Source organism: Cygnus olor, chromosome 1 (assembly GCF_009769625.2).
Source record: "Cygnus olor isolate bCygOlo1 chromosome 1, bCygOlo1.pri.v2, whole genome shotgun sequence".
Taxonomy (NCBI): Eukaryota; Metazoa; Chordata; class Aves; order Anseriformes; family Anatidae; genus Cygnus; species Cygnus olor.
This window is the reverse complement of record NC_049169.1, coordinates 66,602,226-66,628,070: the sequence shown is the minus strand read 5'-3', so window position 1 is coordinate 66,628,070 and position 25,845 is coordinate 66,602,226. Positions and strand designations below refer to the sequence as shown.

Below are 25,845 nucleotides of genomic sequence, written 5' to 3'. Positions count from 1 at the left end.
GCTGGCCATTTGAAGGCCTTTGACTGTGTCATGGATACTATTCATTTAGGAATTACAACAGAACTGTCTGCATACTTTCACCTCCAGACCAGCCTAGTTATGATGGCTACGCAGTTGCTGCACAAGCATATAGCGCTCTAAACCCCTGCTCCAGCAAGGAGTCATCCAAGTTGTGTCCCTACTCTTGGCAGCTGGCAAAATCACACCTTCTAACCACCCCACACTGTGGATTGTGTAGAAGCAAGGGAACTCGGACTAGGTGTGTGTTCTCAGCACTGACAGAATTCTCATTGCATCTTAAAGTATGACAGCTTTACAAGTGTATGTTTAGAATTAATATGAAATAAAGACTGAGAAGTTCAGGTAACTCTTCTTCACATAGCGTATGTAGCAATTTTGTGGGAAGTTTTGAAGCAACAGAATTCCTCAAGTAATATTACAGCTGCATGAATGTATCTTTGTGTTGAATAAATGACAGTACAGAAGACAGAGGGACTCTTCCTTCCACAAGTAAACCTCCTTTCAGGATATATTAGCAAGAAATATGATGGCTGTTGCGTTCTAAGGCAAAGTGACTAATGATTAGCTAGTTATGTATCCTGCACTTGCTGTCTTGTGATCTCACAGTGGACAACTCACTATTTACAGTCTACTAAGGTGCCAATGGACTTGGTATGTGTGAGAAAAGTTAAAATGCAACCACATGAAATAAAGAGACATAGAGACAATCTTATGCACAGAAAAAGGCAGATTAAATTTTAAGGTTGCCCTGCATCGTTTTCTTCCTCAAATGAATCGGTTGCTACTTCCTCGTAGTCCTTCTCCAGGGCAGACAAGTCTTCTCGGGCTTCTGCAAATTCTTCTTCCTCCATGCCTTCACTTACATACCAGTGCACAAACGCTCTCTTGGCATACATAAGATCAAACTTGTGGTCGAGCCTTGCCCAGGCCTCTGCAATGGCTGTGGTATTACTCAGCATGCAGACCGCTCGCTCGACTTGGGCAAGGTCTCCTCCTGGCGTAGCCGTGGGAGGCTGATAGTTGATCCCAACCTGCAAACAACAGTAAAAAAGACAGTTGCAAAAAAAGAGTTACAAGAAAAGGGATAAAAAGAGAAAATAAACAGGTTAAGAAAATTGTAGAGCCACTGCTGAGCGGAAGAAAAAAAAAAGTAAGGAAAAACCCAAATTATGTTGGTGAAATAATCCCTGTCAAGTCTAATGTCATTCAAGACATGTTTTGTGTGCAAGTCAGTTCCTACTCTCACCCAAGACCCAAGTAAAATAAAGAGCCACTGACCAGAACAGGATTCTCAATGAAGAAAAACACAAGAATGTGTTGATATGCTTGACAAAATTGGCAAAAGTGTCTGTTCATGGAGATACTGTAGAAATGTTTCACTTACCAACAATGTATTATTGATACTGTTATTTGTTTTTTTTTTTTTTTTTTTTAAATCTCATCAAGGACACTCTCAGCAGTGTCTTTAGAATGTAAGCCTTACCTTAATCTTTCTTTTAGAATGCAATATTTTAAGTTTAGAGTCTTACAGGGTTGACGTTGTCCCAGTAATGAATATAAAAATAGTATATACACTCCCATTTACTTAAAGGTTTATAAGTCTGTGTCAGTGGGATGTCATTAGGAGAAAGGGCACATTTTATACACACACACCTTTCTTAAGTTCATTCTTCTCACTAGTGAAAAGCATGCAAGATCTAAAACTTTAAATACAAGTTTTCAGCTAAAATGAACCTGCTCTTAAAACATGAAAGAGAAGCTCATGACAACCCTTCTCACCTTGAAGCCCGTTGGACACCAGTCAACAAACTGGAGGGACCTGTTGGTCTTGATGGCAGCAATTGCTACATTGACATCTTTGGGAACTACATCACCTCGATAGAGCATGCAGCAAGCCATGTACTTCCCGTGTCGTGGGTCACACTTCACCATCTGGTTGTTGGGCTCAAAGCAGGAGCTGGTGATTTCAGCCACCGAGAGCTGCTCGTGATATGCTCTGTCAGAAGAGATGATGGGGGCGTAGGTCACTAAGGGGAAGTGGATGCGTGGGTAGGGAACCAGGTTTGTCTGGAATTCTGTCAGATCCACGTTGAGGGCACCATCAAAGCGCAGCGAGGCAGTGATGGAGGAGACAATCTGGCTGATGAGTCGATTGAGGTTAGTGTAAGTTGGGCGCTCAATGTCCAGGTTTCTGCGACAGATGTCATAGATAGCCTCATTGTCCACCATAAAAGCACAGTCTGAGTGTTCCAGGGTGGTGTGTGTGGTGAGGATAGAATTGTATGGTTCCACCACAGCGGTGGAGACCTGAGGGGCTGGGTAGATGGCAAACTCTAGTTTGGACTTCTTTCCGTAATCCACAGAGAGGCGCTCCATCAGCAAGGAGGTAAAGCCAGAGCCAGTGCCTCCACCAAAGCTGTGGAAGATCAAGAATCCCTGCAGTCCAGAACAGGCATCAGCCTGAAAAAACAACAGGAAAAGTGAAAGAATAAGTGAGCGTATCTTAAATTACACCTCAGATAGAAACAGCAATACCCGTATGGATGCACAGCAAAACGGTTAGCAGTTTTACCAGGAAATCCACATCATCTGTTTTCCCCTATAAATCTCAGGCTAGTGTATCACTAGAGCAATATATATATATATATATATATATTTTCCTAACAATAACAATGGTACAGCAATATTTGAGGTTTCCCATTTAAGTCTTCCACTCATATGAAAACTAAGCTTGGACATTGAGTAAACACATTTTTCTGTTCTGAGCCAATGACAGTAGTAAAAACAAAATGAGAGCCACTATCAAAAAAAATGTATGACATGTTACATCCCCTCCCACCCACCAAGTGTCTTGCTTCCAATGTAATAGTGCATACCAGTTTGCGGATACGATCTAATGCCATGTCAATTTTGTCTTTGCCAATGGAGTAGTGGCCACGTGCATAATTATTTGCTGCATCTTCTTTTCCAGTGATCAGCTGTTCTGGGTGGAAAAGCTGCCGGTAGGTGCCAGTCCGCACTTCATCTGAACAACAGAGAAAATGTACAAGCTTAGAAGAGAACCCTCAGGTGAATTATTAGAAAAGATTTGCAAGAGTAAAACATCTTTCAGGACACTCCTGCTTTCTGATTCTCCACGCTCCTGTCTTACATATGAATATGAAGAAAGCATTTTCCACAGTTAGCAAAAGAAAAATAAAATCACTCACACACACAAAAGACTAGAAAGGAACCTCTTTAAGTAGGTTAAACTGTACTCATAACCAGTGTGGGTTTAGACAATAGCAAACTTTTGATTTTATTATTAGTTAAGGCATCCATGACAGAATCAGTTTTCGTCTAGTTGAAGGTGTCCCTGCCCATGGCAAGGGGATTGGAATTAGATGATCTTTAAGATCCCTTTCCAACCCAAACCTTTCTACGATTTTATGATCATTTCAATTGAGAATAACATATTTTAGTAATATTTGCTATTAAAATCTTTGAATATTCTACCTGGAGGTCAGGATCATCCCTAAAGATAAGGGAGAGTCCTGCTATTCAGTGATCTGAGCTTTGCCACACAGAAGAGTTAATTCATTTCAATGTTCCAAGATTGGTTCCATACTGACCTACTACCGTTGGTTCTAAGTCCACCATAATAGCCCGGGGTACATATTTTCTAGTGCTCGTCTCTCTGAAAAATGTGGCAAAAGAGTCGTCATTGCTGGGTGGGTCGCTGAAGGTGCCATCTGGCTGAATGCTGTGTTCCAGACAGAAGAGTTCCCAACACGCGTTGCCAATTTGAACTCCAGCTTGGCCAATGTGAACAGAGATGCACTCGCGCTATAGTGGGAAAATAAGGGGAATGGTGAAAAGAAACAATGAGTATCCTAACAGCCTATAAATTGATTCTATCTGAAACCCCAAATAAACCAATGATTACAAAAAATTTCCACAAGGCTGGAATTAACAAAAAATGTTCTAACATTTATTTAAAAATAGGTAGATAAATATTTTGTCGTGTGCAGAAAGAAACACTAAGGACAACAACTAGAGATTTGCAACTGTGTCTACACATGATGTAGAGTATGTACATGGCCTATGTGTAAATGCTTGTAAGCCCACACAGATAGAAAAACTGTATATAAATATACAGAATAAACTATAGTAGGTCCCAGATGAGGAATAGCAGCCAAATCCTGTTGTCTGGGACAAGGTACAGCTATGCTGCCTTACTGACATATAGAGAAAGCAAAGGGAATGAAGTATCTTCTAATCACTAACCTTCTATTGAACGTGTGTTAGGTGCAGAATAAATAAATTCATAGAAATTAAAGTAACTGGAATTAAAGTGTCCTTAGTAGCTTAATTCATTCAACTCCTGATTGTTTCAGCTCATTCCCTGGGCAATTTTAATTCAATTTAAGAAAAGTTGACTCTTATTGGAAGAGTTTTCTACTAGATTCTCAAAACTGACTATGCAATCTAGGGAAACAGTGTTTTCTGTAGTCACAGAAACCCATCAGTTTGTAATCTAAGTGTACCACTGTGGCACTGATTGAAATTAGGATCAAGTAAAAAGCAATGAGGAGACCAAAGTTATGCAAATTCGAAAATACTTTAGCACGGTAATTGTCATTATGCAATTAATTTCATTATTGTGCCAGCTGCATCTATTTGTAGTGTTGTTCCATAAGGGGGAAAAAACAAAACCAAACAAACAAAAAAAAACATGCCTCTGCGTGCTTGAGGAGAAACAGGACTAGAAACAAACGCTAAGAGAGGTTCTCCTAGTGCTTACTAACCTCACAAGAGGTTGTGGTAATCTTTTCATTTCTCAAGAACTGCTTTTGAAACCGGGCTTGACAGGCTTTTAATGAGATTCACCCAATCTCTCAATTGCAAAATCTTGGACACAGTACAAGAATTACAGATTTTTCCCTGGTTTAGGCTACTCAAAAAATGTAGAGATGCCTAGAAAGATCACAGATTGTGAACACCCATCTTTGGTCCCCCTCCTTTAGTCACGGTTCTAATGCTGAAGCAAAAAAAGTCCCTTCAGCCTTCCCACCTTCACTCAGACCTTGACCAGAGTAGTGAGGAAACAAAGGCTAGACTCATGGTTCCTTATCTCATAAAATAACCTGATTCTTTTCTTACCATGGTTTCTCCTGTGTGTTTCTTTTCTGGATTGGATGCAGAAGCGGTGGTTACTGATGTTTCTACTGTTGTACAGGCAACCTGATGCAAGGGGGGCAGCGCATTCTTTCTTTGCTGGCGGTGGCCTGCAGCATCACAGTGTAGGGAGGAGAGGTCACAATCTCTCCCAGGCAACCTTCCCATGGCACCCGCTCCAGTTACACCAGTAGCCTGCTTTCACCCAGCCCTATAGTCTGTTGTTAAGAAAGTCTTCCCAGTTAGTTCTCCATACTAAACATTAGTAAAAAAATAAATAAAAAAAAGTTGCAGCTGATGTTAGCAGCCAGTATTTTAACAGATAAGGCATGTCTTCACAAATAACTGTTTTCCTTCCTTAAAATGCTTGCTTACAACTGGTGAATATGCTACTGGTAACTCATTGTAAAGAGTAATCGTTTCAGAATTTCTTCACTAATACTTTCAAAAGGTGGCATTTTGTGTCTTTCTGACAAAGGTGACTGTGTCCTCCATTCAGCTGCAGTCAACTTGCGTAACTTCCCCCGATTGAAATGAGTTGGGGAACAGGTTAGACTGTAAGGAGTTCCACTTGATTGGCTATTTCATCATCTGTGGACAAAATACACAGGATTATCTCCTGGCCTTCTTTTCTTTGTGACACCTGTTTAGCTGATCATAGACAACTGTTCTTCAACCCTTCAGCTGCCTACAGTATGTGCCAATACCAGTTCTTTGCATCCAGCAAGAGGATGAAAAAAAAAAAAAGCAAAAGACTATCATTTGCTCTTACTTCTGGAGATACGAGCAGTAAGTTCACATACACATGGCAGGCACGCACATTCTCTCTGAACAAGCCTTAAATCGTAGGATTCCTGTGGAACTATGCACGGCTACATCTTTTCCCTCCATGTTAGAATGACAGCACAGAGAAAAAACGCAGCTAAAGATAAGTAACAGGTACTTTATTCTCAGTAGTACTGATCTTGGCCATCCCAAGGTACACAGAGACACTTAAATATTAAAAATATATATGCTGCATCTTTCACGGAAAGTAACTATCACTCTCTGAACTCCTATGAAAATGCAGACCTGTTTCTACTTAATTAACAAGTCCTCTGCTTAATTCATATATGCCCGTACAATGCAGACACATACTGAAACATCTCCAGAAATTATTTCAAAAATCTCTAGTGTCAACACATTAAGTACAAAAGCTTTGATACACTTAATCACAGCACAAATAAGCAACTCTACAATGACGTAAATAATTAGTCATTTTATTGTGAAAATTAAATATTGCAGGCTTAGTATTAATTGCAAAAAAAACAGATTGCTCATTTCTGCCTTCTTCCCTCTCATAATGAACTAAATACAATACAAATGCAAAATCAGCAGTACTCAAAAGAAGTGAAGGTTGCTAACCTGCAACTAAAATCAAGTTGAAGGTTAAAGTTCTGGTTAACGAGTGGCTGTGATATTTATCAGAATTTTAAAAAATAGCGTATGGTCTGTGCAGACCACTGATCCCAAGCCCCAAAACGGGCAGCTCTGCCATGTAACTGAAAGTATTAATCGAAATCTGGAGCAAACATATGTTTTTTATCTAAACAGTCAAGTGTTGTTAACAATTTGACCTGACTTCAGAGGGAAGCTTACTATTTTATTGACTTATTATTAACTTATTTATTAACATAAAGTATGTAGAGCAAGGCCTTACAAAGCAAGTGGCCAGTAGATACAACCTAGTCACTTTCTGGAAGAACTCAACTCCAGCCAGACCCTCTGTGTTTGATTCTACCTGGTTTTCCTGTCAAGTGTTGGTTGCAAGGAGCTGTAGCCACACTGACAGCTGGATTACAAAAATCACCTAGCAGTATCAAGAGCAGCTCTTCCCTATCTACAGAGTGTATAAGAAATAATGCTTCACCATATTAAAAAGTTATGTGCTGCTTATCCTGATGTAAAGTCCTACTGGAAACAAAAACGTTGAGGGGAGGGGATAACTCAAGGAGGGGATATCTATTGGGATAACTCAAGAACTGGACAAAATTATTTTAGCAGAGGGCACACAGCATAATGACACCAACAGGCTGCTCTCCTTGTAAATGAAACAGAAATAGCTGCCACCTCAGTGTATAGCTATTGCCAGAGACAAACAATCCATTTGAAGGGGGCTACTGTTGTAATACACTGCAGTGGGATACATATAGGCTACTTTTCACAAGTTTGGTGTGTTGGATAGGATTTGCCTGTCAGAAAGGTGGCTTTGTTTCCCATTTTGTAATTTTGACTGACGTCAGCGAGCCTGAATCCTCTTGGCACAGATGCTAGGAAGGCTGCCTATGTTTGCCACAACGGCTCCGTGCCTCTAAGTTGTTCTCTCCAGCACACATAGTTTGCTTCAGCAGAAGCCATATTTAAATAATCTGCACTCTCTCCTTTGGCATTACTCACTGTCAATCTATGATAGGTGGATGGAGAAGAAATCAATTGTTTTACTGCAAATCTCCAGTCTCTGCCTGAGGTGGTCAGAAACGGGGTCAGTCTGCTAACAAACCACCTGCAAATACAGCAATTTTCTTGCTACAGTTTTGGGAAGGTTTGGGGGATCTCAGAGAAATCTCTTTCTACCTCTTAATAAGCTTTTGTTGTGAATGATAGGACATTGCTAAATGTTTACCATGTAAATCATGACTTTGGATGTAGGGGTGGGAAGATGGGTTCTAGACACACAGAGACTTTCTGACATCTACATAAACAAAGCAAGAGGTAGGGAAAGAGTAAAACAATGCAACAACTTCAGTTGTTGTTCAACTAGACAATAATATGGAATACAGTTTAAAAAAATAAATCTATTTCCTTACCACTGCCACGTGCTCCTAAGGATTACTGCACATCAGGCAAGCACAAAGCACTGTCATTTGCATTTAAGAACAGCAGGTGCAGCACCACAGTATTTGTGGCACACCACCTAGGTTTTCTGGCTTAGATATGACTAAAATCTAGGGCGCCTGTATGAGGAGGTATCAGTCACAAGAGAAACCATGGCGTTCAAAATGCAACAGGCTTCATCTTCTGCAGCGTTTTTCTTCCACAGGCTTGTCCTACATCCCATGCTGGATGAACTGGGCATTTTAGATGTCTTCAGGCCAAACAGAATATTCCCCTAATTACTGGTACTCCACTGCCTTTCACAGTCATGCTTCCAGGAATGTGATTTCAGTTGTTCAGTGAACTGCCTGGTATTTGCAAGGATGGAACCTTCTTCCAAAACATCTCAGGGAGCATGCTTCCTAACCGTCCATACAACTCTCACTCAAGAGCTACATCCAAATGAGTGCCTTAATCAGTTATAGATTATGGAAGGCGTGGCTTTACCCTAGAGTTGGACTGGTGTTTAACAGACAAGAAAATGTCAGAGATACTTGGCGTGGTTTCAAAATTCATATACCACCGTTCCCTGTCTGAAGAAAGGAAGGTACTGCTACACGGGAGTTCACAGGTAGTCATCTCCATTAGGACACAGATCTCAACAGTCCTCGAAGAGCCTCATGAAGTCCTCGAGACAAGCTGACACTTCCGCAGCAGCAGAGAAAAACATGTTCTGTGGTGAAATACACTTAATCTCGAATTGGAGGCCTATGGATTGGAGACAGTACAGCTGCCCAAGCCTGTCGGAAGAGCTGGACCAGTTTGCAAAGGAATGGCAATGATGTGGGAGAAGCTGTGGAACAAAACACAAAGCAAGACAGTTTTACCTTTTATAATGAAAGGCCAAGAAATACCAAACATACTGAGAAAGAACTAATCCAACTAGAGTTAATGGAAACCTTGACATCTTATTTCCTCCTGCTCAGTTCAGTACTTGGGCCTTCACCCCAGGCACTACTCCCATCCCCAGCAAGGTCTCTTCAGTATTTTCCAGTGGACTATCTGCAGAATAGCCACGGAGCGCCCACCACACAGCAGAAGGAGTGTCTCCAGCCAAAGAAAACACCCACCCCCTCCACACCCCAGCAGCCACATCTACGTCATGGGACCAGCCCGTTCTTCAGTGACAGCTCCAGCCACTGCTTGCAAGGCTCCAGCACAAGCAGCTCAAAAGCATGACTACACTGCTGCCCTGGGCAAGTCTCCGCTTTCCTGACAGGACAGCCCTAGGAGGCAATCACTCTTCCAAGAGACATTCACCTTGTAGCACCTCAAGGTGGCAGAGGCTGAGTCTAGGACAGCCCAGCCTGCCTCTCGCAGTCAGTGCCTCGTCTGTTGGAAAGAACTGAGGATGGAATAACGGTTGATAGGAAACGGACTCTTGTAGAGCTGCGTCTTTCTAGATGGATTGCAACTGGAAGCGTTTGAAACAAGCCCAAATAATAAGTTCCTAGCCAGTTTTTGTGTCTCCCAGAGATGAAACATTCATACAGACCAAATCTATTAAAATCAACAATTTTCTTCTGTAGCCATTAAGGGATAAAAAAAAAAAAAAAGGAAATCTTAATACCGTACCCGGATCTAATCTCACTACCACAAGGTACAGCAGAAAAGTAGCCAAGAGCATCTTTTTGTAAGGAAGTAAATAGAAGTGGCTTGACATGGACCTGAGTGCTCTTCGTAGCAATGTCAACATGGTTAAGAGCTTTTGGGACAGAGCACCTAGAAAATGAGAACAGAGAAGCTGTTATGGTAAAGTTAAAAAAAAAATCATACAGATACTAGGAAATTAATATAAATAAGGTAAGACTATTCATATTTTAGTTGGCCTGAGATGTTTTTGTGGTTTTAGTGTTTTTTGTTGTTGTTTTTTTCTTCGTTTGTTTTTTTATTATTATTATTATTTTGGTGGTTTTAAAAAGGGAACAGAGAAACAGTACAACTTTATGATACAATTCTCCATACATTTTTTAAGCCATCAACTTATACCACAGTAGTTGCAGCTTCTCTCCTGGGAGATAAAGTGATTTACAGTGCTGGAGAAGCAGAGCTTTAAATGCCAGATGTGGATTCTTCAACATGGACTTGACTTCTACTGCAGAAGTAGTAGAGAATACAAAGAGCCAACAAAGTGCCTTTATAGGATGGCTAGTTAGATTTGTTTTCCTTGGCACAGCTTTTTTTCTGTATTTTTTTTAATATATAATAAATTTATTACTAAGCATTTCAGAACCTGGAAAATAATTCTCATCTCTGAGCATTGGTTAGACTAAATAGGTTTTTTAATTGTCAGCAAACATAATTGTCTTCCATTTCCTTCAGTGATACCGAGCAGGACTTCGTCATGGCTGGTATGGCCTGGCATCATTATTAACACATACTTAATTCTCACTACCTTTGTTAGGGAGGGATGAACAGGATTGGGTAGGTACTACTGCAAATCAGTTCGAGCCAGATGTGAAGAGTCATTGCACAACTGTATGTGAACTGAAGCCACTCACTCATTTAAGGACGTGTTCCATAAGATGGCTTCGGTTGCCATCTCACTGGTAAAAGGACACCACCGCTATATAACCATACTTAAGGAAGAAAAAGCAATGGAACGGCTGGTAAGAGACTACATTGCTTCTTTCCAAAGCCACTGCTCTGACTCTGGTTTCAGACAGCAGCAAATGAGATGGCTTCAATGATCACAGGGCCTGCAAAAGCTTTTACTTTTGGAACTCACTTCTCTTAATGTGCCAGTGAGAGTTTGCGGTCTGTACACACTGCAAAGTCCTGAGTGCTTGTGAAAGCCATCTCACCAACAGCTCTATGGCACAAACAGATTTTCTGGGATGGACCATCACAGACTATAAGGAAGAGGGCAGACAGTTCATAGGTACTGACACAGAACACACAGATGTTGATGACCAATCATAGTCCAGATTGAACTATTCTGGTAATCTTTAAGATATGTGTATCTCTAAAACTTTAAATAAATTAAAAAATAATAATAATAAAAAAAAGGAGTACAAACAAGAGGGAAAGCCTACCCAACACAGTCTCTGTTGCTTTGTCTTGCTTCTCTTCATCAGTTGAGTGCATCTCTTCCTGTTGAGTCCACTGACATTGGCATTCACAAATGGACTTGAAAAATGCTAGCTTCTGCTCACTGTTTAAAACATCACAGCTGTCTACGAGCTCTTCTGCCCCCTTAAATAGGCCAAGTGGAAGCAACACACGCAACAGATAGAGCTCCAGCAATGAACCATACTCAGGAAGGCTCTTATTGCTTAGGTCTCTCAGCCAGCTACTGCCAACCTCCAGCATCACCTGGGGCTCTCCCACTTTGCTATACAACAGGATACTGCAACACAAGAAAGAAATAATAGAAAACAGTAGCATTGTAAAAGTTGAGATTGCTTGCAGTTACTACCCAGAAGCAGCTATGGTCACAGCATGTAGCAAGGTTTGCACTTGAGGTACAGAGACATTTCCCAGGGGAGCAGTTCTCCCTCAGAATCACCCTTTTTGTACTTCATTGCCTTCAAGCTGCCAGCTGGCATGCTCCAGCACACACTGGCCCAGACGTTCCCAATGGCAGCGAGAGCAGGCTCACTACATTTAGCACCTGATTATGAACCCAGAGTAAAAAAAAAAAAAAAAAAAAATTCTGCAAAAGAAACAAACTCAGTTTTTTTTATTTTATTGTTTTTCTTTGTGAGAACAGGTCCCATGTTCCACTTTCATCCTTGCAACCTGCAAGGTGAAAACATCACACAATATTCAAGTCTGTCCCGCTTTTAAACTTAACTAACACAGGCCCTCTGCATGCGGCAGCCACAGACCCACACTCACCACAGCTCCATAATTTTTGGAGGCAGACGTTCAGGGACGTGGTAATACCGCAGGAGCCACGACAGAACTTCTCTCCACCGGTTCATCTCAGCCAGAGCCTGAATGCCCACGACACAGAGGGAGCACTTCACTTCTGCAGAACTGGTAACAAAGACAGACATGTAAGTGCTTCTTATAACCAAATTTCCCATTGCATCCCTTCTTACGAGCTACTTTAGCTAGCACTTTATGGTTCTGTACCAGCAGTTTGCCCCTCCCTTCCCTCCTCTCCTCTACCTCTACTCCCCCTCAAAAAGGGGAGCTCGATAACGCTCTATGTGCCCAGTCTGTACCTCTAGAAGCAAGCAGGGAAGGTTTCTATGTATGTTTGAGGGATGACAGGCATGCAGAGTCTTTTATACAAAAGACTGGGTTTACTAAACGCAGAAAGCCCCTAAAACCGCAGACCACCCCCATGAGCAGCCCCGGACACCCCGGCGGGCAGGCCCGCAGTTACTCCCGCGTCCCGGAGCCGCCCCCCTCACACCTCTCGGGGCCGGTGTCCATGCCGGGGCCGGTGTCGGGGCCGGGGCCGGGGCCGGGGCCGGGGCCGGGCCCCAGGCTGCCGCAGCCTGCCTCACACCGCTCCAGGGCGGCGGCGAAGTCGCGGTGCAGCACCAGCAGGTCGGCCGCCTCCTCCAGCAGCGAGGCGGCCTGGGCCGGCAGCGGGGACCAGCAGGCGGGCGGCACGCTGCTCATGGCGGCGGCGGGCGGGCTGCCGCTGCCGCCCTGACCGAGCCTCGCCGCCCGCCGCCCGCCCGCACCCAGATCCGGCTCCAGCGCCGCCACCACCGCCCCCCCCGAGCCCCCCTCGAGTGGGACGGACACGGGGAGCCGCCCGGGCACACAGGGGCCGCCCTCTCTCCCTGGGAGGCCGGCAGAAGGCGGCCGCCACCGCCCCCCGGCGGCGCGAGGGCTGACCCGGCAGCCATCTTCTGTGCCGCTCGCCGGGAAATGTAGTTCCTGTCAGCCTTGGGTCGCGTCGTGGCGAGGGGCGGTTTCTGACAAAATTCTGGCTAGAGAGCGACCCAAGGGTTGTTTATTAGGGCCGCTCGTTCAGCAGCACCCTGGAGATAGGTGCTGCCCCAAGGGAGGACCGCTGTGCCACAAGCATGTGCCTGCATGCGACAGCTTTATTTAGGGTCAGGGCACGTCTCTGGCTTTGTCTCGGTGCTAAGCGTTAAAGGGGTTAACCGAAGTGAAGGGGAAGCCCTTCTTACTCGTCTGGCTGCCAAGGGGAGAACGACTAAACCCAAAGAGCAACCCTCCACCTCGGTGTCGTAAGCAGCAGGGGGTCAAAGTGCCCCGAGAAGGTCACCGCTTTGTCCCCTCAGCGGCCGCAAGGTGTCACAGCAGCACAAGCATTGCCGCCTGCCAAATTCAAAGGTTTTCAGGTGCTGCTTTGGAGCAAGGCGATAAAGTTGTGGTCCTGTGGTTTTCCTCAGCATAAACAGCCAGCGGGAGAAGGGCTTTGGAGTGCCTGGTAGTGGGGGAGCACTCCCTGTGTGCTCCCGCACATGGCTCTCTCTGAAGCTCGGCTTTGCCAGCAGGATCCTGTGTTGGACAGGCATGTGCCTTCCTCTGCTCGGGTTATAGAATCATTAAGGTTGGGAAAGACCTTCAAGCTCATCTGGTCCAACCATCACCCTACTACCATGTCCTGAGCACCAGGTCCAACCTTTCCTTGAACACCCCCAGGAATGGTTATGCTCCTCTGGCATCTTTTCTTCAGCTACCCAGCGCCCGCTGCTTTAAGCAAATTAAACTATTAAATGGAGTTGGGTAATCATAACAGTATCTCCATCAGTACCCTACAGGCAACAATATAAAATGTTTCACATTCTTCTTTAACTGGTATTTTAAAACAATAGGGTGTCTTGGTTGCAAAATAATTATTGCACTCTGTGAAAACTCTCTTCAGAAATGAATGTCTACAGAAGAGGCAGGATTTATTATACTGTTTTGAAATGCTGATCCCCTACTATAATTATTTAATTAAATAAATCAAAGTTACTAATGCAAAACATGTAAAAGAGTGAAGCACAGTTTTTAAAGGAAGTTTCCATGCCATTTCAGTGCTGGATATAGCGAACAAAGTGTGGGGAGAATCCATAAAAATTGGTGCTAACTCTGTAAGTGGCTGCTTACAGGTGGCAGGACCGAGTGCTGGCACCTCACGGTGATGGGACGAGTGCTCTGCAGCAGCAGCAGCTTTCACAAGGCGGTGCGTGCTTGTGTGCTGTGCTACGAGCTGTGGAAGAGGCCCCAGACAAATTCAGCCCATTTAAGCCACAGCACAGAAACGTTGCAGAAGGCAGGGCCGAGCAGTTAAGCAAAGGCAGGGATAAAGGCCGTTCGGGCTTCTGTTACTGTTGCTTGGCTCCTGCAATTTGGAAAACAACATTCCTTTTTGGGAACTACAAGTCCCAAAGTGCACTGTGGGAAGACTCTGGCTTGTACCAGCTAGTGCCCAGCACAAATTCCCAAATATGGATAAGGAATCAATTTTGAAAAAGCCTCACACTCACCAAATACTCCTCACTGAGATGCTGAAAAGGAGCGAGACGGCATGAAAATGAGGTGAGTCTGCAATATGCAAAGATTTTGTTCGAGAATGTCTCTTGGGGAGAGCAGCCAAGAATATTCTGTTCCTTAGAAGGACAGCACTGCGGTGCACAGGCGATACAAGAACTGTGGCAATGGAAGGGACTTGGAAGTGGGATTGTTGTTTCAGGTGGGAAAGTAAGTAGCAGGAGCTGCTGTGCTGTGGGGTGAGTCAGATCCTGTTTTCTTGCAGATGCTCTTTTTTAATAAAGAACTATGGAAAGATACATGAGCTGCAATAACACTGCGGTAAGTTAGAGGCAGAGAAGGGCAGGGGAGAGGTAGGAGCTGCTCTAAGCAGCAGTTGCAGTGTGGTTGGTTAAGAAGCTATGGTGGAACAAGTAGCCTTCTAATAATGATAATAATGGGTAAAATTAACGTCTCTGTAAGGCATGGCAGAATGTTTTTGTACTTCATCCGTCTTCCTAGAGGGGACAGTGTGGTGCCTTGAAGGCCCAACTCTTACCGTTCCCTGGCCTGCAGAAGATGGTAACGCACAGAATTGTTTAACTTCAGGAACAGTTACCCATTTACTAGCAATCTGTTGATGAGCCAAACAAAATTCTTCCACAACAGAACCGTCCCAGGGGAGGTGAGGGATGCTCGACCTCCAAGCCTCAGAAGAGCGAAGCCCCAGCGGCCTCCCTTCATTTCCCTGGCACTCTCCTTGCAGTCCAGGTGCAGTTTGTGGCCCTTATTTCTCGCTGCGATTGGGCACAGCCGCTCGGCCGGCCCCACAGCCTCCTCCTGCTGTGTAGGGCCATGGCACGGTGCTGCAAATGCAGGAGGTTCGGCCGGGACGGGGAGCGAAGCGTGAGGCGGTTTGGGCTGGTAAACTGAGCTGTCACGTGCGGACGCTCATCACCAAATCAGAATGACGCTGTTTTTCCAGCCTTCCCTAAATGAGAACGGCACAAACTGTTTTTAAACTGGAAGAGTCACTCTTATACCTGAATTAGCCTACGCAGGAGGACTATTCCCCTACAAAAATATTGGAGGAAGTCAACATACTTGACTGTGCTCCTGCTTCCTGGATAACCATTTATTGTAACCAGAAAAGCTAAATTCAAGCAAACTTGCCTAAGAAGGAGCATCATGGTGGATTTTGTGTCGTGGGTGATGAGGCCTGGCTCCTTGCCTCTGGTCTGAAATCTAGGATTTTTGGTTGCGGTCATCCTGATTTTATACTGGAATAGAAATGAAGCGAGTTGCAGAGGGGCCTTGTTTGTGTCTTCATCAGCTGTGAATTCACAGGTTCCCCTCCTCCCGCTCCTGCGAAGCAGTTCAAGGAGAGTTTAGAGTTACAGGCACCTGGAGAAGGCCTCCTGAGGCAAATCGCCTCAAGTATTAATCCAGATCTGACCAGCACGCGGTTACAGGGTCAGGGAGCTGGCAATCAGTCTTTTCTGCGGTCTCTTCTGTGTCAGTAGGTTGTTAATACAAGATTAGCAGCATTAGGGAGGCTTGGAGCTAGAAACTGTGAGGCCCTATGATTTGATTTGAAGCGAAAGAAACACCTTTACATCCATACAAAAGCACACAGCAGAGCTGCACGTTATAAAAGGCATTATAAGCACAGCTGAAGGAAGCACAGTCTCTAGGAAAGCTGTGGAGTTTTGCAGGACTTCGTAGCTATATATAAGGCAACAAGGGCCACAGAGAGTGAAGGTCCCAGCGTGCAGCGCTCCATCTTCACCACCACGTGCTTTTGTTTGGGTCTGGCTAGACCATTACATGCTGGAACCTGTAATTTGCTTGTAATTTCCACGAGCAGTGCACCCCTATTAAATATGAAGATAGCTGGCTGCAGTTCCCTTCAATTAGCCCAAACTCAGGGCTCCCTCTAGCTCTTGGCAGGCTGTCATTAGAGCCCCCGGTTGTGTGAAGGTGAACACTTTCCGCCTGTGCATTGAACAGATGGCCAAGCATGACCTTCTGCTTTCTATTTTACTTAGTATGGGACAGAATCAAATGTATTTTTTTGTTTTAAACATAGAACTACTAAGAGGTGACTCACCTGATTTTGAACCCCCCTGCTGGTGTTCCTAGCTACTGTTTTTTAAAGCACTCGCCTCTTATTTTGGCTGCATGAAAACCCATATAAACAACAGGCAAGGATGGTAGAAGACAGGAAAGAAAACTACAGGGGTACTCGTAGCTACAGTCCGGCTGGGGGTGTTGCATGGCATTGAAGTGTGAGCAAATCCCCGCTGTAACCTTCACCGCTGAACCACAACCACTGTGTAAGGTGCAAACACTGGAAACCAGAAAACTGGAAACGCAGAGTTGTTTCCACAACTTGTAGTAACTTGAGTTTTTCTTAAATAATGGCAAAAGCTTCCCGAAACAAAGGGTGATTTTGAATTGATTACGCCTCTTTCTTTGTTCCATGTGGAGCAAAATGCCAGACTTGGCAAGGCAGCAGGCAGATCATAACAGCTGTTACTTTTTATTTCATTGTTACTGTTATAATAGTAATAATTAGTGCTGGGTGGGGCATTTCATAGCTTTAAGGTGACCAGTTCGGTTAAAAGCCTAAGGCTTCTTCTTTTCTGCAACCAGTTATTATCTGTGAGAAAACACTGAAGGCTGTCATCAGCGTGGGTCAATTAAATCCTGTGTGCCTGGCAGTGCATCTTTTTGCTCAGATTCAGAGTTGCATGCCCTTCTAATAGTTAATATCTCTTCGTTGAGCCCCACCTGCTGAAATCAGTTGTTATCCATTAATCTCTATCTTTCCTCTTTTTCAAAAGTGAAGTGTGCTCTCATGGTTGGGAGAAACACTTGACAAAGTGAATCCTGAAAGTACTGATACCATAGGGCAAATAGGAAGAAAGAAATGTATTTTCTCAAATAACCTATCATATCATTTTGACTTAGCTTCATAACTCCTCAGTACGTGTCTTTTTCAGTGTTTTTAAGACATCTGTCCCCGATTTGAAAGTTTACTGTGACCTCCTGTCAATTCCCGCTACGAACAGATCCTACATGTTCTACATTTTGAATTGGAAACTGCAGCAAACATTACCGACGTTAACAAACTTGTTCGTGTCTCAGACGGCTGGTCGTGGCTCTTATTTGTCTGGGTCTTGTGATGCCCATGGAAGTTGCAGCTGGAGGTTGTTTTAGGAAAGCTGGCAGCACTGCAGAGTTGCCTGGTAACAGCATCCATCGCTCTGGAGAGGAGAGGATCGGCTGGGAAGGGACCGTTCACTGATGCAACCTCTGCGTCTGCTGTTCCAGGGCAGACGTACCGCTGTGCACCCCTTGGGCACCGGGGCCGCGGCAGGCAGGACGTCTCTGATTGCTGTTTCACAAACTTGAGAGAGTAATTAAGAAGCCACTGTTTATTTTATTAATTTGTCTCCAAGCTTTTTTTTTTATGTAGGTAATGAAAAAGCACCATCTCTCTTTTTTGGGGTGGGATTTTCCCCGTCCTTTGGAAGATCTGCATGCTATTTTAGGGCGTTACTGGATTGAGAGGTATGATTCTGGTTTATGTAAAATTAATGCCTAGAGCAGCATATTACCCCCATTTCTCCTGCGAATTGATGTTCTCTTTACCTCTGCCCCCTTCTTACTTGCTGGTCCTTCTCATCTTTCTCAGCAGCGTCATAGCAATACTGGATGCAGACGAATGTAGGATCAGGTGTCCAATTAGTTTATGTCGACTTAAACATACTTGTTTACTTCTCGGCACTGGGGGAAGGGCAGCCCGCAAGGAATCCAACGGCTGTCTCTCCTGGAGGTTTTCAGCTTTAAAAGCAGCCTGAGCAGCCTGAAAGGGCAGGCCAGAATTTTCTAGCTACATTTTCATTCCAGATGCCTGTTCATGGAGGAAGTTGAAAACTCAGTCTGTATTACCAAATCTGAAATGATTTCTCATTTAGGGTTAGATCCAAAATGTTTATTTCCAAAAAGTGACTCAGTGTAGGCAACCTGAAAGAACTTGCTTGAAATGTTATGGAAAAGCTAATAAACTGTAATTACTATATTTTGGAACTCTACCATAGATCAGGACAGTTGCGTTTCAAATATTTTTGGTTTAGTCAAAGTGAACTTCAGGCTATAACTTTCCTGTCTCCAACTGCAGTCACCCTTTGGCAGATCTAGCTGGGGGAATTCAGCTTGGTATTCCCACCACAATTAACTCTTACCCCGGATCAATGCTGGCTTGTCTCTGGAAAGCAGTAACACAACAGCGTTAGTGCATGTCAGCCACTTCACTGTAGAGACAGCAGCCGCTTTTAAACTACTGCCGAGAAGGGTTTGGACCAAGGTGGCTCGTGGCTCTGCACTGAAGTGCTTGCAAGATCTTTCCCAGCATTTCCAGTGTGAGAGCGGCCTGGCTGTGGGGACAAGGGCTTCGGGGAGCAGCAAGAGCGGGGCTGCTCCGTGGAGGAGGACACGTCGCGAGCCCAGGGCAGGCAGGGGCAGTGCCCTCTGACCAGGGTGCAGTCACACCCGCGGGATCCAGAGGGCTGACAGCATCAGGCGCTGATAGCAGCACCAGCACCAGAAGGATTAGGATCAGGGTCCACGCCAGGAGTCCAGTGGGGAGCAGCTGGAGATAGGACTGCAACACAGGTCCAAGGTCTGCCCAGGGGAGAGTGACAGCACCGCGGGCTCGTACAGCTAGAGCAGAGCTCAGGCCAGACCTGGGTGCCCAGAATGGAGCTTAAATGGAGCCCGCATCCCTGGACACAGGGAGCAAGGGGCAGGGTGGGAGTCCCCACTGAGGCTGGTCGGGGCATGGAAGGTCTGTCAGTGCTGTCAGGGTACCGGCCCTGACACTGACTTCCTAAGCTGCTCCAGGTGTCTCCAAAATGATTGAACAGCTATATAGTGTAGTCATTTTTAAAGCAGTTCTACTGATTAATAGACTTGTACAAGTGTCTTGATTTAGCTGAAAATTAAATATGTCCTGGGAAGGTACATGTCAAGCATTAAAATTATCCCAAGTCATCTTAGACGCAGAGTTCATTGGCTAGAGATTTCTTCCTGTACAGTTGTTCTCTCTCTGAACATCAGCTTCTCTTTTCATAAAACAGAGATAATATTTTCATTGTCTTTACTACCTGGTAGAAGGGTTATTAGTTTTGCAGATTATGTTGTATTTATGAAGTGTTCTGAGAGCTTTGGATGAAAAGAAATGAATTAAGGTAAAGCGAAGAAACAGAAGTATGCTGTGGCTGTGTGTACTAGCAAAAGAAAATTACTCATGAGCAAAGTAATGGAAACGAGACTCACCCATAAACATTGACCAGTCCCATGGGGATGGTGACTGGGGTGGATTCTGCCAGAGACTCAGAACTTAATTTTTGCACTTGGGGACAGAGAGTATCCGCCCTCATGTTTCTCATGAGGTGTATTTGTGAGGAAGCACCAGAAGGGTAGTAGACAGCAGAAGATTATAGCTGCATGCAGGTGTGTCAGGCTGGCACCAGGAATACAACCAAGTCATGAGGGTGGAGGTCACTGCAAACAAGAGGGAAAGTTTAGAGAAACAGGGGAATCAGGAGATCATGCTAAGTTTGAAAGGGAGAGTGGATGGACAGATATGACTGCTGGCAGCCTTGGCAATTGGGAACAGAACCGTAAGTAGCTCAGATTTGTTATTTGTGTTCAAGAACACTTATTCATGCCAGGACTCAGCATCCTGTCTTTCTCGTGTACAATTAACCAGCAGTTAACATTCCCTATGTGCTGTAAGCTGCCAGAACAATAGGCCTATTCTAAGCTCCCCTTGCAAGAGTGTCTCATGCCAAAAGGTGTGTTCACCAGAAGAAACTCAGTTCTAGAAAGATACTCAGATAATTTTAGGAGATGGAATCAGTGCATGCTAAATCCCCAAAGGAGGTGACTCGCAAAATAGTCTTAGCTCTGTAAATCATTACCAAAAGCTAGGCTAGACGCATTAAAACACTTTGCATAACACACACAAACTTTGTGACTTCATCCTCCAAACCGCTGTTTTTTGTTTTCCTAAGTTTGCTGTGATCAAAGCTGGTTCTGTGCTCTCACCGCTCATGTGACAGTGGAGGATTCAGACTGGCCAGAAATAGGACAAACATGGGACTAAATTGCTAGAGCTGCCTGAATCATAGGGTTAGAAGAGAACTGTGAAGCACTTACTAGGCTGCCTTCACCACTGCTCAGCAAGTCAGAGGTTAACAAAGAACCTTATTCTTTGAAAAGATAATTGACACTGAAAACAAGTCAGCCATCCCACAGCCAAGTAAGCCCTGGAGATCATCAATTTTTGTGAACAATAGCTGCTGATGTTCAGGATTCAGTGGGTTAAGTGGTTAATCCTATACAGAAAGCTGCATTCATAATGGCATTTAAATGGGGGGAATCCACCCAATTTGACCCCTAGAGAATTGCTTCCTGCTGTTACACTGATGGATATGTCTATAAATACCATGGTAGCCATCGGCAGATAATATCTTGCAGAGTTGAAAAGCCTCTTTCTACTAAGTGATACATTGATCTTCATGAAACAGCAGCAGCCTGGGTTATTGAGCCACAGAAACCAATCCCCTTGCTTTCACAGGGTGACTAGCCAAAGAGAAGGAAGATCCATATATTATTTCCTTCTTCATTTGATGAAAAAAGTCAAAACTGTTACATACTGTTTCTTCCTCCTGCCCAGTCATCCCCAACCAGGCTGTTTCCTTGCATTATGTATCAGGCAATTGTGGATCAAATCATCAGCCTTTTGCTGCAAATCGATCCAAACTTAGCATTTGTTCATCAGAGGAATCCACCAGTCCTGACAGTTCTTAGCATAAGTGTTGATGGTCATGTTTTTTGTTGTTGTTGTTTATTGTTTTCTTTAAAGATCAAAATCCTAAGGTTTTTAAGCCTATCCTGTCATGATGCAAGGCCTGACTCATAAATGTGTACGTCTCAGAGGTGCTGGTACTGCATATGTATGACGTGCTTACGCATAGCACGTAGACTTCAGCCCCATTCTCCATGCTGCCTGTTTGGTCTCCACGCCTGCACGTGCAGACAGGCCTCAGGGCAAGCATGCCACTTTTCTGGTGTTTAACCAGCTCTCCTGGTGTTCAGAGATGCCAGCAAACCAATGAATTAAAATGCATTAAGTGGCTCAGAGAGATTTTGCTCTGAGTTTTTTTGTGTATTTCTTCCCTGTACTTGTCCACTTGTTTCCCTCTGCTTTTCTTCCATTTTCTTCTCTGGCTCTTTGCTCCCAAGCTGCTGGCTTGCTGCAGATCCCATTGCCTCTCAGCACTGGGGACTGTGCCCGCACCTGTGCTGGGCAGGCTGCTGGACATCACTGCAGGACTCACCCGGAGAAGGTGCGAGTGGTCTTCCAGACATGCCAAGGGCCAAGGTGAGAAGGATTAGAAGAAGCCAGGACTTCATGGTCCCCCCAAAACCGTGCTCAGAGCTGCTCACAATGTGAGGATATGGAAGAAAGGGGCATTGTGAGGGCAAATGCTTAGGGTACTCTCCTCGCCTCTCTCCCTTCTCTCACAAGTTTTGGCCTTCCTTCCCCTCCCCACGGCCTGACAGCAGCCTTCCCAGAGAGCTAAATTCTGTCTTTAGCACTGTGCTTGAGTGTTTCTGCTTAGAAGTAGTCCTACACTTGCCTGGCAGTGAACTAGGCAAGGGAAAAAGGAACATTACAGGGACTTTGTTTCGGGACTAGTCTTTTGCAGCTTCAGTGTCTTTGAATGCGAGACAGCCTTTTGCTTCAGAAACTTGAGAAGGAGTTAAAGTAAACTGGAACATCAGAGGATGATCATGCGATTCAACAGCTCTGCCTGCCCCAGTTGCTCTCACAGTTGGGTCTGCCGATCTCAGAGACTCAAAGAAATGAGCTGTCATTAGCTCTGAGGAGCCAACACGCTAAGAAAATGGTTCTCCATTTTCAGCAGTATCAACAAAATTGTTTACCAAGTTCCAAAGAGATATATTTTTGGCATCGCTGTGGCCTGATTTGGCCTGCTGAATGTTACTTATGAGTAAGGAGGAAAGAACTTGACTTGACTCTCAGTTATAAAGCAGAATTTGTATGGTTGACAGCTATAGAAAAACAAAGCAAACCAAGTTTTTGTATGTTTACCTCATCTGATCTGGAGAGACAATGACGATGGGGCCCACTGCTTTCGACTGGAGGGATACGTACTGCCATTTTTGTAAATCGCGTCTCTGGTCTCTCAAAACAACCACAGCTTGAGACACCCAGGATGAAACATCGCTTGTACGTCTAATTGTAAGTGGCCTACTCAGAGTCACACACGGCTGTGGAGAAGCTGGAGGGGGGCCTCAAACCTCTTTTCTAAGGGTGGAATTTCTGTCACAGGCAAGCTTCCTCTTTGTCATTTGAGGCCGCATCAACTGCGACTCTGCAGTGGTTTGTAGTCTCTTTTATGTCAACAGAGCCTTGGTTTGGTTTTCTAAAGAAACGGCAGAACTGAAGGTATTTCCAGGACTCAGCCTGGACACCGGTCTCTCTTTGGGGGGAGCCTCAACCAGCTGTGGTCTCTGCTGAGGGAGGAGAGCGGAGACCCCTGCAGATGTGGTAAGGGAACAGCTGCAACTAAGGCTGGAACCTGAGCCTGGTGGCCTGGTGAAAATGCTGCTAAGTGGGTAACCGGGCACAAGATCTTCACTCAGGTTCCGTAAAAATACACGTGGCAGCACCAGGAAAGCTACACTCTTCAAAGAGCCAGAGATGCATGGTGTGGCTGACTGCACAGTTTGGGCTAGAAATAGTAACTGTGGTAGCACTGGCTTCACCCTGGCTGCTGCCTAGGAAGGGCAATATGGAAAAGAGCAAGAGCATGGAGAGCAACAGCAGTAAAATAAATAGTAGCCTGATGAATCATTCATGCCAAGGGTTTATACAGTGCTTTACCTATCCAAAGCACTGTGCAAAACATTAGCTGGTTAACCTTAGTTAATAATGCAGGTCATTAAATGAAGTGGAATGAAAATGGTTAGAGGAAGTGTGGAGTATGAAGGCTTCCTGAAATGATTAAATGATTTTGCTGGCTTTGATGGAAGGAAAAAATTTCTTCCTTTAGGGTTTCAGTGTGTTCACAGTGTAGGTGTTATTATTGCAGTTTTAATAACCACCTGCTTAATTCCCTGGAATAGATGACATGCAGCATAGCCAAAGGTGTCTTGTTCGCTTGAATAACATCTGCAGTTATATGAGACTAATAAAAATAAGAATTATCACCAATCCTATGTTTCAGGGGAGAGAATGATGGCCAGCTTCTTGGAAGAAATCTTATTCCTTCAGCTGTTCACTAGCAGGATTATTTTTTGCACATTCCTTTGCAAAAGTTAGCATTTGCCTTTGCTGGGAGATGGGATATGGTTATGGCATGACCTACTGCTTTACCTTAAGCAGTAGGGGAAGATGAAGCTGTTCTGTCACTCAGTGCAAAGGAATCATCAAATGAGCGTGGCAAGCAAAAGACTGAGAATAGTGCAAGTGAAAGCTAATGTTTTTAACGGGCTAAATCATTTCCCTGCAGCACGAAGATAGGAGTCTTTGGCAGAGAATCACTATGCAACTCGATTCCTGGCTGTGACATATTTAGGCTTGCATTATCACCTGCTGCCCACACGTATGTGGCATAAGCTCCTCAGAGAACCTGCGAAGAGATGCATTTTCAGTCAGCTGACCTGAATCACTTCTTTGTTGATGAGCCCCTGAAACTGCTGGAAGGAGAAACGTTTCATGCCAGACCAGTATAACCTCAGACCAAGCACGTAGCACTGATTTCCCAAATTCAAAGGTTGACTGACTGTATCGTGTAAGTCAGGTTTTCAATGTACCTGCAACCTGATAACTTGGTATCTCGCACAAATACAATGCAAGCAATTGGTGCTGCAGATAAAGCCAACAACCTTCAAGAAAGCAGTGATATAATAGACTACTAATTGCTTTGATACCTTTGCTACCCTCCTTATATAGGACTACAAAAGTTTGCATTTCCTTATCACCCGGGATACTGTCACTGTAAGCAATGAAAGCTATCAGACCTCCTTTTTTCTCCTCCTTTTCCTCTGTCTAGCTCTCCTGGGGATGGACAGTCCTGGCAGCTAGACCTGCCCCGGGCTTTTGCCTTTTGTTTTCCTGTACTTTTCTTTTGGCACAATTCAGAAGTTTTCAGTGTTGTGCTTCCACAATCACATGCTAAAATATTTGCACAGCTGTCTGATGACAGAAAAGGGGAGAGAAAATCCATTCCTCTGTTATTTGAAAATTAAAAAAACAACAAAACAAACAAAACAACCACCACCAACAACAAAACCACCACCACCAACAACAAAACAATCAGTCAAAGAAAACCAACAAAAACAAACCCACAACCAGAGTTTAGCACAAGTCAATTGTAAAAAAATCTTCAGTTTGTTCTGCCCTTTCGCCCTGTCTGGTTTTCCCCATGTCCTTCGCCTTTCTCTTCTCATACATATAAACCCACCCTTTAATGCTTCTCTTAAAATGCTCAGGGTTCAAAAGCCCGTGGGACTCCACTGCCCACCTGTGTGCACTCCTTTCAGCCTGCTCCTGGAGTACAGAAATAGGACCAACTCCTACAGGCTATCATTAGGCATTCTTCAGGCAAAATTCTGACTGAAGTTGGTGGAAGTTTTGGCAGAAGGACTGTAAAACTAATTACATTCCTCCCCCAAGTATATATATTGCATGGTGATGAGAGATGAGAAAATACTGCCTAGAAAGAAAGTCCATTAATAAATGAGAACTAGATGTGAGGAAGAACAGTTGATTGAATTATTTATAATGCAGTTATAAAATTGCTGAGTTGCTGGGCTTTCCAGAAACCTATCAATAACAGGCATGACCATAGCAGCAGTTAATAAGAGCACAGACAAGCAGGAGCAAGGATCTCCATGAAAATCAAGTATGGAAATGTTTTGCAAAAAGCCTAGCATTGCTAAATCATTTAGCACAGAATGTATTTTAGAGAGGTGATAACTCTCCAATGGCCTCGAAAACTCATTGTGAGTTTTTACCAGCAGCGTACCACAGAATTTCAAGCAAAAACTGAGGAAATGTGGTCCCCTCTTTTAAAAATAGAAAAACAGCATAGGTACTCCCTGATAAGGCTAACTATAGATCACAGTGAAAAAATGAATTATGTGTAAAATGTGTGTAAAAAGTATCACTTGGTAGTGACACTAAGAGCAAAAATGAACGTCAGTATTTAAAAGAACAAATCTCGCCACAGATTTTTTGTCAGAGTTACCTAATTAGCG

At 44.2% G+C, this 25,845-nt stretch overlaps 2 protein-coding genes across 4 annotated transcripts; both read right to left on the bottom strand.

Moving 5' to 3' along the window:
• Positions 1–496: 496 nt before the first annotated feature.
• Positions 497–8,813, bottom strand: LOC121072848 (tubulin alpha-2 chain). The gene is made up of 6 exons (XM_040563006.1): positions 8,025–8,813; positions 5,164–5,769; positions 3,633–3,846; positions 2,898–3,046; positions 1,801–2,481; positions 497–1,052 (listed from the first exon to the last, which is right to left on the bottom strand). Exons 2-6 carry the CDS (start codon positions 5,344–5,346, stop codon positions 759–761), a joined length of 1,521 nt encoding a protein of 506 aa, XP_040418940.1. The 5' UTR covers positions 5,347–5,769; positions 8,025–8,813; the 3' UTR covers positions 497–758.
• On the bottom strand, positions 6,422–12,882 carry PEX26 (peroxisomal biogenesis factor 26). 3 transcript variants are annotated; one of them, XM_040563051.1, is made up of 6 exons: positions 12,506–12,876; positions 12,458–12,475; positions 11,932–12,072; positions 11,127–11,440; positions 9,667–9,813; positions 6,422–8,884 (listed from the first exon to the last, which is right to left on the bottom strand). In XM_040563051.1, the coding sequence occupies exons 1-6, from the start codon at positions 12,667–12,669 to the stop codon at positions 8,781–8,783; spliced, it is 888 nt and encodes a 295-aa protein (XP_040418985.1). In that variant the 5' UTR covers positions 12,670–12,876; the 3' UTR covers positions 6,422–8,780. The 3 variants fall into 3 exon arrangements, with proteins under 3 accessions (XP_040418985.1, XP_040418994.1, XP_040418975.1); XM_040563060.1 differs by having other exon boundaries at positions 9,759–9,813; positions 12,458–12,882; XM_040563041.1 differs by having other exon boundaries at positions 12,458–12,875.
• Between the last annotated feature and the right edge of the window lie 12,963 nt (positions 12,883–25,845).